Source organism: Beta vulgaris, chromosome 6 (genome assembly GCF_026745355.1).
Source record: "Beta vulgaris subsp. vulgaris cultivar EL10 chromosome 6, EL10.2, whole genome shotgun sequence".
Classification (NCBI taxonomy): Eukaryota; Viridiplantae; Streptophyta; class Magnoliopsida; order Caryophyllales; family Amaranthaceae; genus Beta; species Beta vulgaris.
The window spans coordinates 2,197,232-2,213,348 of record NC_079207.1 but is presented as its reverse complement, the minus strand read 5'-3'; the positions used below and the strand labels follow the sequence as shown (position 1 = coordinate 2,213,348).

Sequence of the window (16,117 nt, the reverse complement as noted above, 5' to 3'; positions counted from 1 at the left end):
ATATTTTCAGAGAAGCTAATCGTGCGGCCGACTTCATGGCTAGTAAGGGGCACCAGTGCCCGTTTCTCTTCCTCTCCTCCCCCCCTTATGATTTGGATTTTTCCCTTATCATCCGCAAGGATGTTTTAGGCTGGCCCCCGGACTAATGGGGTTTGCCTAAGTTTTCTTTTCCTTATCAAAAAAAAAAAAAAAAATGAAAGAAACGTACTAGAGTTAGTAGATAAAGACACCAAAACTATCTCATTACATAAAGTTTTGTGATAAGTACCCCATCTTATTACCTCGTGTCTCTAATTCTCAAATCCAACATATGTAATTTATGTCTAATTTTGGAGATATTAACATTATTAATATTATTTCTTTATTCAACAGTCAATTTATTTTCATGGCCCATCAACGAATCAATCAACCACCTCCCAAATCTCCCAGCTAATACTTAAGGGGGGATTAACAGGGAGGAGGAGCAATGTTTTTCTGGGTTCAACTTTAAACTTCAAACATCTTCATTTCAATTTTAGATTTTTCTTTCTTTTTTTCTAGGCATTCTTTTTTGCCCTTTTTTGTGTGATCATTATTACTTCGTTATTAATTAACATATTGTAAGTTTTCTTCTCCTTCTTCTTTTGTTTTTTAATCTCATTTTATGGTTTTTTGTTGTTGTTGTTTTGTTTAAAGTAATCTGAGCTTTGCCATTTATCTAGCCTTTATGGTGTATAAATTGATCTTATATTAAACAATTATTGGTTAGATTGTGCTTGCATTTGTATGTATTAATGGTAATTTATATTGGATTATGTGATTATTGATATTCATCACCTGAATTCCAAAAGGGTTTTCTTTTGTTTTATTTTATTTTATTTATATAATTCTAATATTTCTTTTGGGGTAGAAGAAAATTATAGATTTGGTGGGTTAAATGTGAACATTGATCTTCATCACCTGAAACATAAAAGGGGGTTTTCATTTATTTGATTTCAATTTTTCTTTTGGGTAGAAGAAAGTTGTATAATTTGGTGGGTTAATGTAGTTAAATTGAGATTTATATGGGAAAAAAGTATTTTTATTGACTAATTTTTGGAGATTGTTCTAAGTTTTATGATTGGAGCCTTAAATGATGAATGTAAGATAGGAGTACAAAATAGAAGAACTTTGAATTTGATTTTAGGAATTGAGAAAGGATTACTAAAATTGTGGGATTTTGTTGTATTTCCCCCCTTATGAACAGGAGTTGAAATTAGAAATGTGTAAAATTGAAGATGTGGTAGACAGTTATGTCAAAGAGAAAATTCCTCCAAAAGCTCCACCAAAAGCTCCTCCATTGCCCCCCTGCCCTCCAACAACTGCAAACCCTAAGAAGGTTATGACAAAGTCTAAGGCTAATGAAATGTCATCTAACAAACACCAATGCTCTATGAACACTGCAACAAGGGATTTGTATGACCGTCTGTTCGATGAAGCTTATCGAGCTGATGTTGTCGTTCATACAGATATTGGTGGCCAGATTTATGCCCATGCTAGTATTCTGGTAAGCTCTTTTGAAAACCATTTGAGTTTATGCATTTTGTATGAAATTAGGTGATTCTCAAGGAGCATATATTTCAGTTAGCAAAATTTTGATGTAATTTGACTGATGAATCTGTCCACACTGAATTTTTTTTCATCTTTAATGTTTCTACAATGTCAAAACATGGTCTAATGTTAGGATGATTATATGTGGCCTTTCATGATATGAGCTATCTATTGGCAGGGAATGACATCTCCGGTGATCAGACACATGTTAAACCAATCAAAAGGGAAAACTCGACGACGATCCATCTCAATTCGTGGCGTTCCACATGATGCTGTCCGGGTGTTCATTAGGTTTTTATACTCTTCTTGGTAATACTATCAATTCTTTAATAATGATTTAGTAATAATGTAATTTTGTGATTTCTGGTTGTGAAAGTGTGAATGCACATTAGTTGATGGATGCTAAAGTTCTGCTTGTGATTTTGCAGCTATAACCCAGAAGAAATGAAGGAATATATTCTACATCTTCTGGTATTGTCCCATGTGTATGTGGTTCCTCACTTGAAAAGGGAGTGTGAAATACAGCTAGAGAATGGCTTGCTCAACATAGAGAATGTCATAGATGTTTTCCAGCTTGCTCTTCTATGTGATGCCCCAAGGCTCAGCCTCATTTGTCACCGGTTGATCTTGAGCAATTTCAAGGCCGTCTTAGCCAGTGAAGGCTGGACTGCGATGAAGGAGTCCCACCCAATCCTAGAAAGAGATATTCTAACAACCGTTGTCCAAGCTGATACAGTGAGTACATCTTTCTTTAAATGGCTGATCAGTTTCTACTAACAGTTTAAATTCATCTAATATGGTGCACCATGTCTGTCTAGACTCTAGGTTCATGTTCAGATAAAATTCATATTATATGGTGCACGAAGTCTGTCTAGACTCTAGATTCATGTTCAGATAAAATTCATATTATATGGTGCACCATGTCTGTCTAGACTCTAGATTCATGTTCAGATAAGGAAGTTAAATTATCTATTGTTCTTCATTTGGTCAAATTCTGGACTAGGCCCAAGTGTTTGAACTTTTACAGCTTTGTCTTGGATGAGGAAATTTTGTGAGATGGGAGGGGAGAGTAAGGGATCAATTCCTATTGTTTGGATACGTATTAAGTTGGTGAAGGGGAGGAAAAGCTATGGGGTACTATCTGTTTTCCTTCCGATTTTAATGAATTATATACATCTTAAGTTGGAACTTGTGAAAGAAAATGGAGCCTCATAAGCTTCCCCTGCCTTCACAAATTTTGTATCCAAACAACTTTGGCTGTTATCCTTTATTCGGATTGACTAAATTAACTAGGTTATGGAGCAAGCAACAATAAAAGAACAATATTAATTGCCAAAAAGAATCGGGCATGGATCTCAGCATTGAAAAAGGTCAAAGAAACAATTTTCTCTAAGACTGTTTGGTTTGGAGGCAAACATTTTGAATTATTTTCAAAGGATTTTCGAAAGTATTTGGTTCCTTGATAGAAAAGTTGGATAGGAGGGAAATTGGAGATGGAAGGGAGGGGATGGATTGGAGGAGAGAAAGTAAAGAATACGAACGAAAATGTGACATTCATTTCTAACAAAATAATTACTACTTTTAGGAAACTATTTTCTAGCCCGAGGAAAAACTATTTTCTTCCCTTAACAATCAAAGAGATGGAAGTAGGAAAACCAATTTTCTGGAAAATGATTTCCGCCCAACCAAACATTCCGCTAAGACCAAGCTCAGTAAAGTAAAAGCAAAAACTGTAAGTTTCTAGAAATATGCAATTATACAAATTAGGCTATGGATACCCAGCAGTAGCTGCTTAACTAGTTTCAAATGCAATTGCCAGCTTCATGTCCTCAATGTATTGATGGTCATTTTTGTTTTGTTTCTTCACCTTCAGAGGCGAAAGGCATCTGTCAGAAAGCGTAATGAGAAGAAGATGTATGCACAATTGTACGAAGCAATGGAGGCACTAGTCCATATATGCAGAGATGGATGCAAAACCATTGGTCCTCATGACAAAGAACCAAAGGAAGATGAACATCCTTGTGGGTACACTGCCTGCAAAGGGCTGGAACTTCTAGTCCGACACTTTGCTGCCTGCAGGCTCAAGGTTCCTGGCGGTTGCACTCATTGTAAGAGGATGTGGAAGCTCTTCGAATTGCATTCCCGCCTCTGCATTGACTCAGATGTATGCAGAGTTCCCTTGTGCAGGTACTTTGAGACGTTCCATTTCACATTCCTTTTTTACTAAGCTAGTAAAACTAGTAGGTTATTGTTAACTGTTAAGAAAGTACTCCCTCCGTCTTGCACCTTGTTTGTAATCTCGAAAAGAATACATCTGATGAGTTGATGACTGATATATGTCCATCATCCAACTCATATGAAGGAAAATACGAAATCCAAATTCTCTCTATAGCACAGAAACGACTTGAACTTTGGAAAAGCAAATGTTCAAGAAACGGAAAAAACTCAAGTTCTAGCCATTTTTAGGCTTGACTAACATATAAACAGTTGAGATTTCGTTTCAGAAGTGGGAAAACTTCAGGGTACAGAGGTTTGCGTGCTTCATAGCTTGTTCTGTCACAGTTGATGATTATTACAGAACATAAATGGCTAAACATGTACCGCTTCATTCTTATAGCCAAGTGTGGATTCGCCAAAATAGAAACTATGACAAACACAACAGGACAGAGAAGCATTATTCTTCTCCCATTGGTTTGTTAGTTCATATTAATGAATATCGTTAACTTTAACTTTACTATTTGTAAGTTTCCACTGCTTAACAATTAAGGATCAATTGATTCCAGGAACTTCAAGGACAGAAGTATGAAGCTGAACAAGAAGGAAGATATGAGGTGGAAAATACTGGCAAGAAAGATCGTGAGATCGAGGAGTATCTCTGGAGCACCCTTCTTTTCCTTGGCTAGCTCAACGTGACAATGGAGATGCATGCATAATGGCCCGTATATCACCTCAAAATTCTTTATTCTTTGTTCCTATTTTTGGCATGATTGAAGGGAAGGGAGCAGATTCTTGTTCTTTTAAGTGTAAACTTCAAAAGGATTAGGGGAATACTAGGACAAGAATGAAGATGATCTGTTCAACTTTTTTTGACTGAACAGAACTTCTTCCTCCTGTCACCTTAAATCTTGTAGTAGAGGAAGGGTATTCTTTGATTGGGAGGTGGATGATTAAGTGTATATTGATCATGAGGTTGTGGAACAGCTTTTTGTATCTTGATTGATGGGTGAATAAATCTCTATATTAGTTTGAGTTTTCCTAACTTCCATTATACACAATTATCTAGCTTTGTTCGAGGTTTTTTTTATTCTGCAATATGTTAGTAGCAGTTGCGTATTAAAAGAAACTCGTTTCGTCTCTAAATAATATGCCAATGAAGCGAATTAAAAAATTATAATCATCCTTTACTATTCATTTTCTTACATCTCCATAATATCGATGCGATACTTTGATTATCTCGATTAAGTATATTATTTTAGGACGATCTAAAAATAGCAAGCAACACAACATATTATCGGGAGATGTAAGAAGAAATACAAGGCAACCATGATTATAGGATGAAGGGTAGTAACTATCGTCATGAATAACATAAAAAATCCCAAATGAAGTGTAGGATAACTAGGACAAGGTAAAAAATCGTATCAAACTCCTAAATTATACAATGGTACACTTGAATGTACGACGATGACGAGTATACATCTGCCCATAGAGGCATAGACCTGGGTGCAATGAGTGTACATTTATGAAGCTCATTATCCGGCTAATTGGTGAAACCCTAGGCTTCAAATTTCGACTAAAAATTCTGGCATCCCGTATATGAATCAGACAATAAATAGCTTCGCAGTGTAATTGGAGAAAGCGAAAATCTCCAGTAAAAATAAGTCGCCATTTCGGTATGTTCTCCATTGATTAACTTCTTCAACATCAAATTTTCTTTCTATACAATCGTTTGTTTCACTGCTTCATTCAGTCATTTTCACAAGCATTTTGTGTGCACTATCACTATACTGTAAAAGACCAATAATTCATCTCATATGATTGCTCATAAATATACATCTCAATAATTCAATATCGTACAAAATGCAACAACTACTGCATCATTTATTAAGATTAGAAAAAATAATTATAAATATTAAACCAGAAAATTATCAAAAGATTTTACAGGGAAAACTATTTCCAAAATGTAGGTTTTTTTTTGTTTTTGTAATAGACTAAGTTGACTACAGTATAATTTTTCCCCTAAAGCTCAAAATTGCTGAATTTATTGAGCCATTGAATAATTGGGTCTTTTTGGAAGATGATGCTGGAGATGCTTTTTTTTTTCAATGCCCTTGAAGAATCTATGCCAGACAACATTGTTTGTTATACTATATATTTGCTTTGTTCCTTTTGCTTTTGCCTTGTGATTTTCTGAGTGATTTATATTTTACAACTTGAGGATGAGTGGAGGAATCTTTCTCTAATCTCATGAGGACATGCCTTCATCACTTGAACTGTCATCTCGCCGACCGTTGTATTTTGTAAGGACTGGTAATGATGCATATGCTGATATTCGAAACGATCTAGCCGTGCCCATTACACTTCTACTCTCCATTGTTCCGACTTCCTTACACACGTTGTCGAGTATGGCGAGGAAATCTCTTACTATTAAAAAGATCCTGAAAGGGTGTGCTTCTTCTTTCGCTGTGTCACCATGGAAGTATTGTGTCACTTCTCTAACATGAGCCAATGCTTTTCTTTCATGAGCCTTCACTCTTGCAATTTGTTCTTCGGATTCTTTTAGAAACTTCCTCATTGACTCAAAGAATCTTCCTTCCATATCCGGCTTCTCATGTTGCAGCACTAACTTGACCTTTTCGAGCCCCATTTCTAGCTTCGACACATAGCTACTTAGGACATCCGAGTCCATACCAGCTGCACCTTTAACACTACCTAGCTCCCTACTTAGTCCTGACACAATCTGCAACCCTTGCCTTTTAAACTCCTCTTCTTTCTTAGTAGAGCTTAATTGATTAAGGGATTGAGGATTGACATCAGAGCCTATGCCTTCAGACTTAATGATTTCTTGGACAACAAAATGGAGTAATGTGGTTTTTCCATCTGTTCCTTTGATGTCAACTAGTTTTAGGAGTGTCTCGAGTTTAAAGGCTTTCACATCTCCACGATTCGTTCCAGCATTCATTCTGTTCCCGGTTTGCAGAACAGCTTCGAGGAGTTTAAGGAATAGTCTGCTGTTTTTCAGTTCTTCACTTGCTACCTGTAAGATGCTTTTGACTTAGGTCGTTGCAATAAAGAATCAAACGAGAAATCTGTTAGACGTTGGAGTTGCTACTTTACCTCAAGGGTTTCAAATGATTTTGTTAGGTATTTCACTTCCGCGTCAAAGTTAGCTCTGTATAACATAGCTTCAACTCTTTTGAAGGCAAATGGTATATCAAGTATTCCTTTAAGAAACCTCTCAGCAGCACCTAATTTTGAGAGGTCCCCATTGTAGTCTTTCAGTTTAATTTCTTCTTCCTTGGTCGGTGCCATCTTCACCAATGTCTCAAAAAGCTCTGCACCCACGCCTTCTATATTGCCTGCTCCATGAAATGTAAACTCAATGTTACTTATATACTCCTAAAAGAACTTATTGCAAGACTCAAATTCTTCACATAACTTAGTACACTGACTTGATTGTCACAGAATCTGTTGGTTTAATGATATGTGATCCGGTGGGTGTGTATCTGGGTGTAGGGTTCTGTAATTCTGTTAGAGGTCCTTTGTGATAATCCCCATTATACTAATTCATAAGGATGTGATTTCATTTTTCAATGCATCTGACAAATTTGCGTGCATCATCTTATGGTGAGAGGTACATGGCTGCATATATCATGGATACATGTATAATTTGACAAAAATGAAAAAAAATGACAATCTAGACAAAAACAATAAAAACACATTCTTGTCTAATTATGTGGAAAAACCTGAATCAAGCACTTGTTCTCTACCAAGCAGACAGAAGGGATTGGTGTGGGAAAACCACACTAATCAGATTTACCAAAATCCCCCACTTCATGCTCGGTGGAGAATGGTTCTCCAAATAGTCTATCTTAAATAAACGCTGAGATGTTCTGCATTCTCCAAGAGAAATGATCCTATCAAACCATGTCCCTTGGTTTCAATAGCAAACGTAATCTGAGGGACTAAATGACTCTAATCTTGAGAGGTCACACCTATGATCTAAGTAATGCACTTATACTAATAACAGGAATAGTAATAATAAAAATGAAAAAAAAATCTGCCTGAGTTTTCATAGTAAAAAGAGAGATTCATACCATCAGTAAGTGCTTCAGCAACCTCGTCGCGAGTCACATTCAGTGCTCTTAATAATATGGCTATGTTTTGAGACTTCTTTGGGTCTAAAACCCGATTCTCTTTTTCAACTGGAGGAAGAACCGACTTCTTAGTTGTTTCTTTCTTAACCTTGGTGGTTGAATTGCAACCAAATAAACTTTCCATCATATCCTCATTTAACCTGCAATGTATAAGCAATATAGTGATAAGATATTTTAGAAATTGGAACCAAAATAATGCAAAAAAAACACCTGGGTGGTGGGCTTACTGAAAGGAGCTTGAATTCAGCTGGTCCCACACAGTTGCTCGATCTGAGGTTGCCCTTACTTTGTCCCAATGTAGAGGCTTCAATTTTGGTCTTCTTTCATCTAAATCGTCTCCATTAGGCCTTCCAGAAGAAGTGCATCCATTATGATCAACCTCTTCTTGTGATTTTACTTTTACAGTCTCTTTACTCTGGCAATCTCTTGGCTTGGGGGTTTCTAATTCTGGCTTTGGTGCCACTTGATAAGCTCCTGAAGACCCATTTTCCACAGTATTATGTACTTTCCTTGGTGTCGATAACGGTGCTCGTGATGGTGGTGGCGGAGGAGGTGGCGGAGGAGGAGGTGGTGGTTTAGATTTCTGATGAGATGGGCTATTGCTGCTTAGTGATCGAAGGAGAGCTAAATTTGGTGGAGGTGGAGGAGCTGCAGATTTGGCTCTCTTGGGCAAAGTTGACCTTGTTTTCCTGTTTTCTTGTGTTGGATTCTCCTTTAGATGATTTAATTCCATCTCTTTTCGTGGCGGGGGTGGTGGTGGAGGCGGAGGCGGAGGCGGTGGAGGAGTGGCCTTAATAGATGGAATGATAGCATGCTTGATAACATCAGGTGATGATGAAGCTAACCCTCTTGATTTAGGTGAAGTCCTCCTAGAATAAGGGAAATAATTCCCTCCATAAGTTTCACCCTTAGAACCCAAAGAATTAGTTCTACTACCTGGACGTAGACCTTGACTCCAAAACCCATCATCACCACTACCAACTGAACCATGAATCGAGCCGTGCGGAGTATAAAACAGAGTATCACTTCTTTCTTCATCATCAGAAGAAAAAGTAGCCGTTGGAGAAGTTATCCTCTTTGACACAGGCAAACTCCTTGGTGGAGCTCTATTCAATGGTGGCAATGGCTGCAAATCAGGACTCGGCCTATATCGATCTGACCTTTTCGATCCGATATCACTATTACTATTAATATTACTATTACTATTATTCAGCTTATGGTAAGGTGATCCATTTATGGCGGCAATGCTATCTTCATTAACCGCCATTGATCTCTGATTTGAAGGCTCAACTGTCCCAATATACAGAAAATTTGATGGTGGAACTCTTGATTCTTCTGTATATCTTCTAGCACCATTGGTACCATTACCACTGTTACCACCCACTAACTTTTGTGACTCAACTGGTTTTTTCACTCTGTGTTTATACAAGTAGAATGCCAATGCTGATAACATTCCTAGTGTTACTATTACTACTGAGATTGCAATTGCCACTTTCTTGGTGGGCTTTGCAGCTTGTGCTGCGGTTGGTATTGGACTAAGCCCAGTAGACTGAAGAGGTTGTGCTGGTGCTGGTGGTGATGGGTTCTGATATGGGCTTGACCCTGCTGGTACCTCAGGAAAGAAAGGCTGGTCCGGGGTATACCCCGAACCATCTGGTGGCGGTGGTGGTGGTGCTGCTAAATCATCGACTCCGGGTGGAGGCGATGAGCTTGCTGGAAACAGTGGCTGATGTAGGATTCTTCTGATGCTTTCAGAATTCCTCAATTTCTCACCATTGGATGATACAAGAGATAAGGTTAGTGATATGATGATGGTGATGATCAATAAGCAGTTGAAGAAATGGTTTTTCATTGTGAATTTTTGTGTGATTGTTTTATTTTGTGCTTTTTATCCCATCTATTCATGTCTAATTTCATTGGATGTGTTTTTAGCTTATCAGTTCTTTTCTTGTTTTGTGAATTGTGATTAAGGGAGAGAATCTTGGATGAGAGAGAAACAAAAAAGAGTATGTGTGTGGAGGGAACTTTCTTTTAGGCTGCAAGATCTGGATACCCAGAACTCTGTACTGAAGTGAAATGATGTCACCAAGTTAGCCGCATTCCTTGCTTTTCCTTTTCTAAAAATAAATTATTCTTTAATATGCATATCAAATGTGTTGTTTGTCTAAATATACGTTCAGTCTTGTAATACATGCAACATTCGACTCTTTAGGTCAAAAGGGTTGTTTGGTAATCGGTTGTTGGCTGGTTTAGTTGGCTTGTTTGACTGACTGAAAATATTGACGGTATGTATTGGCTTTTAAAGTTGGTTGTTCGCAAAAATGTTTGGCAAAATTAATTATGGCGGTTGGCGGTTTATTAAAGAGTTTGTGAGCCAATAAGCCAAAAGTCAATCCAAAAAGCTGCTTCAGGCAGCTTTTTCATTTTGGCTTAAAAGTCAGGTTTTCAGCTAATCAAAAGTCAATAACCAAACACTTTTTTGACTGTTTGACCAAATTGAAAAGCCAAAAGCCAGTGAAAAAGTCATTTATCAAACATGGCCTTTTAAGTTTGTAAATTTTGATCATATAACGTTACTAACATATAGATACAATTTTGATTTTATAGTCTTAAAATATCATACTCCCTCCGTTTCATATTAATCTACACACTTTGACATTTTACACTATTCACAAATTGCACTTTGACCCTCGTTTGTGATTTATACGTGAATAAAAACATAGTCATGTGGGATCTTGTTATATTCGTATTAGTATGTATTTTATTAATATGTACTGTTTATAATTTTTACAAATACAAAACTAAAGATATATGTCCTCAAAGTTTTACATTGGCATGCGTGAAAAGTGTAAGTGTGTAGATTAAAATGAAACGAAGGGAGTATATCATACAAAATTTCTAATATTAATGGGCAAAGACTATTTTCGCGAACTTAAGTCAAATGTTGCACGTATTAAAACTAGATGAAGCATTGTAGCTAGCATAAAAAATTATGTAATTTTTCTAGAATAATAATAACTAGCATAAGAAAATATGCCATTTTTCTGGAATAATAAATAAATGATTAAAGCAATTATATTCTGTTTCCTTTTTTCTCTCGAAAGTCATGTGTTAGTGATCTGCCGTAGGAAGGGGAGATTGGATTGCTGTTTAAAAGAGAGATCTGCTGCCAAGTGGTAAAAGGAAAGAGAATCTACTTTTTTCTATTTTCTGTTTTTTTTTTTTTAATTTCCTTTTTCTATTTTCTTTTCTTATTTTCTATCTTGAAAGTAAGGTAGTGACAAGATAGTGCTAAATGTGAACCATATTTGGTTGGTTGGTAAAAGAAAGATAAAGAAAGTTTGTTTAATGGGATTTTTTTAAAGGGAAAAAAAAACTAACTTGTCTTTTTCTTTTATTTAGAATTTCTTTTGTTAGACTATGTTGCCGTTAAATATTAAATACTTGAGGATTACAACTTCGTATTCCTTATGTTTGGAGTAGGGTAATCTCCTGTATTTAAGTCTAGAGCTTTGCAGAAACTTCTTTTTCCCTTTGATTAACATAGATTTCTCATCATCATTTCTGACAATCATCGAGTATGGTAGCTTTGCTAGCATGTTATACCTTAGCTGGTGGGGTGGATCAAATTATACTCCATCTAAACTCCAATTCAACTATTTAAGGGGTGTTTTGTGGTAATATTTGGTATAGTTGGTACAAGTTTATCTTGTGATTTTGAGGTTATAGGATAAATTTCTTTTAGCTGTGATCATGCTTCCTCTAATATGATTGAGCTCCTTCGAGTTTACAAGTAGGGGTATGGACCGGAATAATTCTAAAAGAATAAATAGTAGGTTTTTTAATTTCTAACTTTCTAATTTTTTTTTTTTACATATAAACTTTTTTTTACTAAAATAATAGATTTTCTGGTCCAACCGGTCCGCGTCGGAATTTTTCGGGTTTGGACCGGAATCCTGTTATTCGGCAGAACGGGGGCCGTCCCGGTCCAAATTCTAGTCTGTACCGGTTTGTGCACACCCCTATTTACAAGCGTTGTGAACAAATATGAACTTTTTGGAGAAAAGAGTAAAGGATATATATATATATATATATATATATATATATATATGGGTTGGGTTCTAGTGAGAACCCTCTTATGGTGAGAACCGTGAGAACCACTTAAAATAAGCAAAACTTCCTAAAATGAGCAAAAAAAGTAACAAATGAGCAAAAATATAAAATGAGTAGAAAACATTAAGTTATCAAAAACGTAAAATGTACAAAAATGTAAAAGAAGAAAAACGTAAAATGAGCATAAAAAAGTTCAATGAGAAAAAAAAGTAAAATGACCAAAACGTAAACTGAGCAAAAACGTTGATAAATGAGCACAAAGTTGTTAAATGAGCAAAATCATAAAATAAGTGAAACAAAAATTGAGCAAAAATGTTATGAAATGATCAAAATCTTCGTAAAATGAGGAAAAATGAGTGGTTCTCACCATAAGGGTGGTTCTCATATGAACTTGAACCATATATATATATATATATATATATTATTGGTAAAATGAATAATCTTTGGATTGTTCTTGTATAGACCCGACTCAAAAGTTCATACACCTGAAAAGAGGTGAATTTTGAAGAGAAGCTTCTTATTTGATAGGATTTGAACCCCTAATCTTGATCATGGTAGATAGATTGAAATTTATGGGACAAATGGCTTTGTTTTAAAGCTTTTATAACGGTAAGGATTTTAGAGTTCCTCCTGTCATATTGCACCCTTATAATGGAAGATCCTGAAAAAAGTAAAACAATCAAAGAAGCAAAGAAAGGAAATATAGCCACGTGGTAGAGCAAATGTCAATATTAATAACGAAAGTCGATCTCGTACTCCCGTCTTCCAACTGGGTGCTTAGGATATAAACTATTGGTACGATGCAAAGGATTATATACCATTGAATGTGGGATAGAGTACAACTACAAGTCTTGTAGAAATTCTAATAGTGAGGCCCATGAATTTTATGGCTCAAAAGAAGTTTGTGACACAAGTACACAACAGCATTCTATACACAACACATGATTCAATCAAATTGCACACCACCTAGTCGTCTTTAGAAAAAGTAGTTGCCAATTATTAATGAAAGGGTCGTATATTTATATGTAATCTTTCTTACCCCAATAACAATATCGAAAAATCTTAAATAAGTTACTCCCTCCGTCTTTTTTTATTTGTTACATTTTGCCATTTAGGTGTGTCTCTTATTATTTGCTACATTTGCCAACATTACTACAAATGGTAATAAAACAAACATCCAAAACTTCAGCCCAAAAAATTAGCCCACTTAATCAAATTCCCTAAACCTACCCAACCCACCTAACTCTATTTATTACCCCACTCCCTCCATTTAACCCTACACCCCCTATAACTACTCCCTCCAAAACCCTAATCTCATATCTTCTGTCATTTTCTTCTCTCTCCTTCTGACTTTCTCTCTCCTTCTGACTGTCACTTTCCTCTCTCTTCTTCTTCTTGAAACCCTCAGATCTAGGGTTTTTTACTCCAAAATTGTTGAAAAAAACAGTAGATTAATTATCTACTCTTTTCTGCGATCATTATAAACCTAGATTCTGTCATTTTTGAGTGATTTCAGAAAACGAGTCCCCTGTTTCTTGGTTATTTTGGGTATTTTGAGTGATTTTGGGTATTTCATGGATGAGTTAACTCTGAAATCAAAGAAACGGCTCTTTAATTTGATGGACGAGTTAGATGCGGAGGCTAAAAATTCTAGGGTTGCAAAAAAAACCTTGGATTTTGGTTCGTTTTGTTGGTCTTGTGGCGCGCCTTCAAGAAAACCACCAGATCTTCAATTTGGTGGTGTATTTGAGGGCAAAAAACCTGAAAAGTTGGAAGATCCACCTCCGGAAGGCTTTAAATCATGGCGAGCTTACCTCTCTTGGTATAAAAACCATCTCGAAATGGTTTCGGAGAGTCCCCTTTCAAATTTTGACTCAGATCGGTCCACTCCTTAACTTAAATCTTTGTTTTTAAAATTTTAGGAAGTTTTTTTAACATGCTTTGCCTGTGGGGTTGCGTTTGATTAGATTGCATGTTTAGGTTTTTGTGTTTTTTTCATGTTTTTGCCTCGATTTGTTTATACGCATGTTGTTTATGCCTCGATCTGTTTAAAAACTTGTTTATTTTGCCTTGATTTGTTTAATTTCTGTTTATTTTGCCTTGATTTGTTTAATTTCTGTTTATTTTGCCTTGAGTTGTTCTGTTTATACGATTTTTTCACTTGATCTGTTAAAACATGTTCATTTTAGCCTTCATTAATTCTGTTTATATGATATTTTGCCTTGATCTGTTAAAACTTGTTCATTTTAGCCTTGAGTTGTTCTGTTTATATGATATTTTCACTTGATCTGTTAAAACATGTTCAGTTAAGCCTTGAGTTGTTCTGTTTATATGATATTTTGCCTTGATCTGTTAAAACATGTTCATTTTAGCCTTGAGTTGTTCTGTTTATATGATATTTTCACTTGATCTGTTAAAACATGTTCATTTTAGCCTTCATTAGTTCTGTTTATATGATATTTTGCCTTGATCTGTATATATATGTTGATTTTAGCCTTCATTAGTTCTGTTTATATGATATTTTGCCTTGATTTGTTAAAACTTGTTCATTTTAGCCTTGAGTTGTTCTGTTTATATGATATTTTCACTTGATCTGTTAAAACATGTTCATTTTAGCCTTGAGTTGTTCTGTTTATATGATATTTTGCCTTGATTTGTTAAAACTTGTTCATTTTAGCCTTGAGTTGTTCTGTTTATATGATATTTTCACTTCATCTGTTAAAACATGTTCAGTTAAGCCTTGAGTTGTTCTGTTTATATGATATTTTCACTTGATCTGTTAAAACATTAGTTGCTCTTATAGTAGTCCTCTTTCTTAGAGGAATTGCCATTAACCTTTGAGGATCCAATTGAATTCGTTTTCTTCCTACCCTCCCTGTTTTTCTGTGATTCACATCTATTCTTGCATCTTCTTGAAGTTGTTGTCTTACATTCTTTCATATTCTTCCAATTGTCCACCTTGAAGTATTCAATTCAACTGCAATTTTTTTGATAGCCCCTTGAGGTATAGTGAATCTGCCATTAAATTTTGTGTAAGCTACTTGTTGTAGCCTGTTTGCAACATGACATCTTGAGTTGTTGTGCAAAAAATGTGTGCTGTTGACCACTATTTCTGGCTGTGTTTCTTCATTTCTTCCTTTGATTCACTATCTGTCCAATTATATTCTGAGACGTGTACATCTGAGTCATCATCTAACCATTCAGCCACAAACTCTTCTTCATCATTCCCATGTTTCATTGCTGTGAAGTAATTTTCTTCTTCTTCACTTGATGCTGCTGGTGCTCTGTTAAGATCAAAGGCCTCTTGTTGTGGTTGAACTTGTAATTCTGGTAATGGTTGTGGTACTGGTTCTGGTTCTGGCAGTGGGTCATTCAGATCAAAACTTGGGTAAGTTGGTGGTGAATTAAGAGCTGATGGGGATGGTGTTGAAGTGTTAACAGTAGAACTGTCTAGGGGGGCCATAGCTAAGCTATGAATGCCAGACATGTTCAAGCTGAGAAAGCTTCCACACTTTCCTCAAGTGAAGCTATGAAATTAGAAATGGCTTGTATAAAACTCTATGATGATTTTGCTCTGAGAGTTAATCTACCCAAACCCCCCCCCCCCAAGGAAATGGACTCGATTCAAGAGCGACTCCCAGACAGAGAAAAAGATTTCATCTTTCTTTTCTTGGCTACTGGTCGGTGCTTTTTATGGTGGTTTAGGCTGCTGGTTGGTGTCTTTGATGGTGGTGGTGGCTGGTTGCTGGTTGGTCTCTTTGGTTATGTTGATGGAAGTGGTGAAAATAATAAATGCAAGTGTAAAAGTGGTTGTGTATATATAGTCCACAGTTTCATAGGATTTTTTTTCATGTTTTTTGGGGGAAAATTTAATTCCCCCTTAAGTTCGAATTTTTGGGAAAAATTTCAATACCTGTTATGTAATCTACCTTTTAAATTTTGGAGGGAAAATTTTAGTTCCCTTTGGTTGTATAATTGTAACAGAATAATTTTAGTTCCACTGCTTGTATAAAAATTTTGGAGGAAAATGAAATCCCTCCTTCTATAAAAGTGGTGCCTAC

At 35.9% G+C, this 16,117-nt stretch overlaps 2 protein-coding genes across 2 annotated transcripts; one reads left to right on the top strand and one right to left on the bottom strand.

Moving 5' to 3' along the window:
• Positions 1–248: 248 nt before the first annotated feature.
• Positions 249–4,818, top strand: LOC104894945 (BTB/POZ and TAZ domain-containing protein 4). The gene is made up of 6 exons (XM_010681324.4): positions 249–599; positions 1,226–1,525; positions 1,748–1,878; positions 1,998–2,304; positions 3,443–3,756; positions 4,353–4,818. The coding sequence occupies exons 2-6, from the start codon at positions 1,241–1,243 to the stop codon at positions 4,480–4,482; spliced, it is 1,167 nt and encodes a 388-aa protein (XP_010679626.2). The 5' UTR covers positions 249–599; positions 1,226–1,240; the 3' UTR covers positions 4,483–4,818.
• A 753-nt stretch (positions 4,819–5,571) lies between these two features.
• Positions 5,572–9,795, bottom strand: LOC104894944 (formin-like protein 6). The gene is made up of 4 exons (XM_010681323.4): positions 8,171–9,795; positions 7,884–8,083; positions 6,904–7,145; positions 5,572–6,823 (listed from the first exon to the last, which is right to left on the bottom strand). The coding sequence occupies exons 1-4, from the start codon at positions 9,793–9,795 to the stop codon at positions 6,032–6,034; spliced, it is 2,859 nt and encodes a 952-aa protein (XP_010679625.2). The 3' UTR covers positions 5,572–6,031.
• Positions 9,796–16,117: the final 6,322 nt, after the last annotated feature.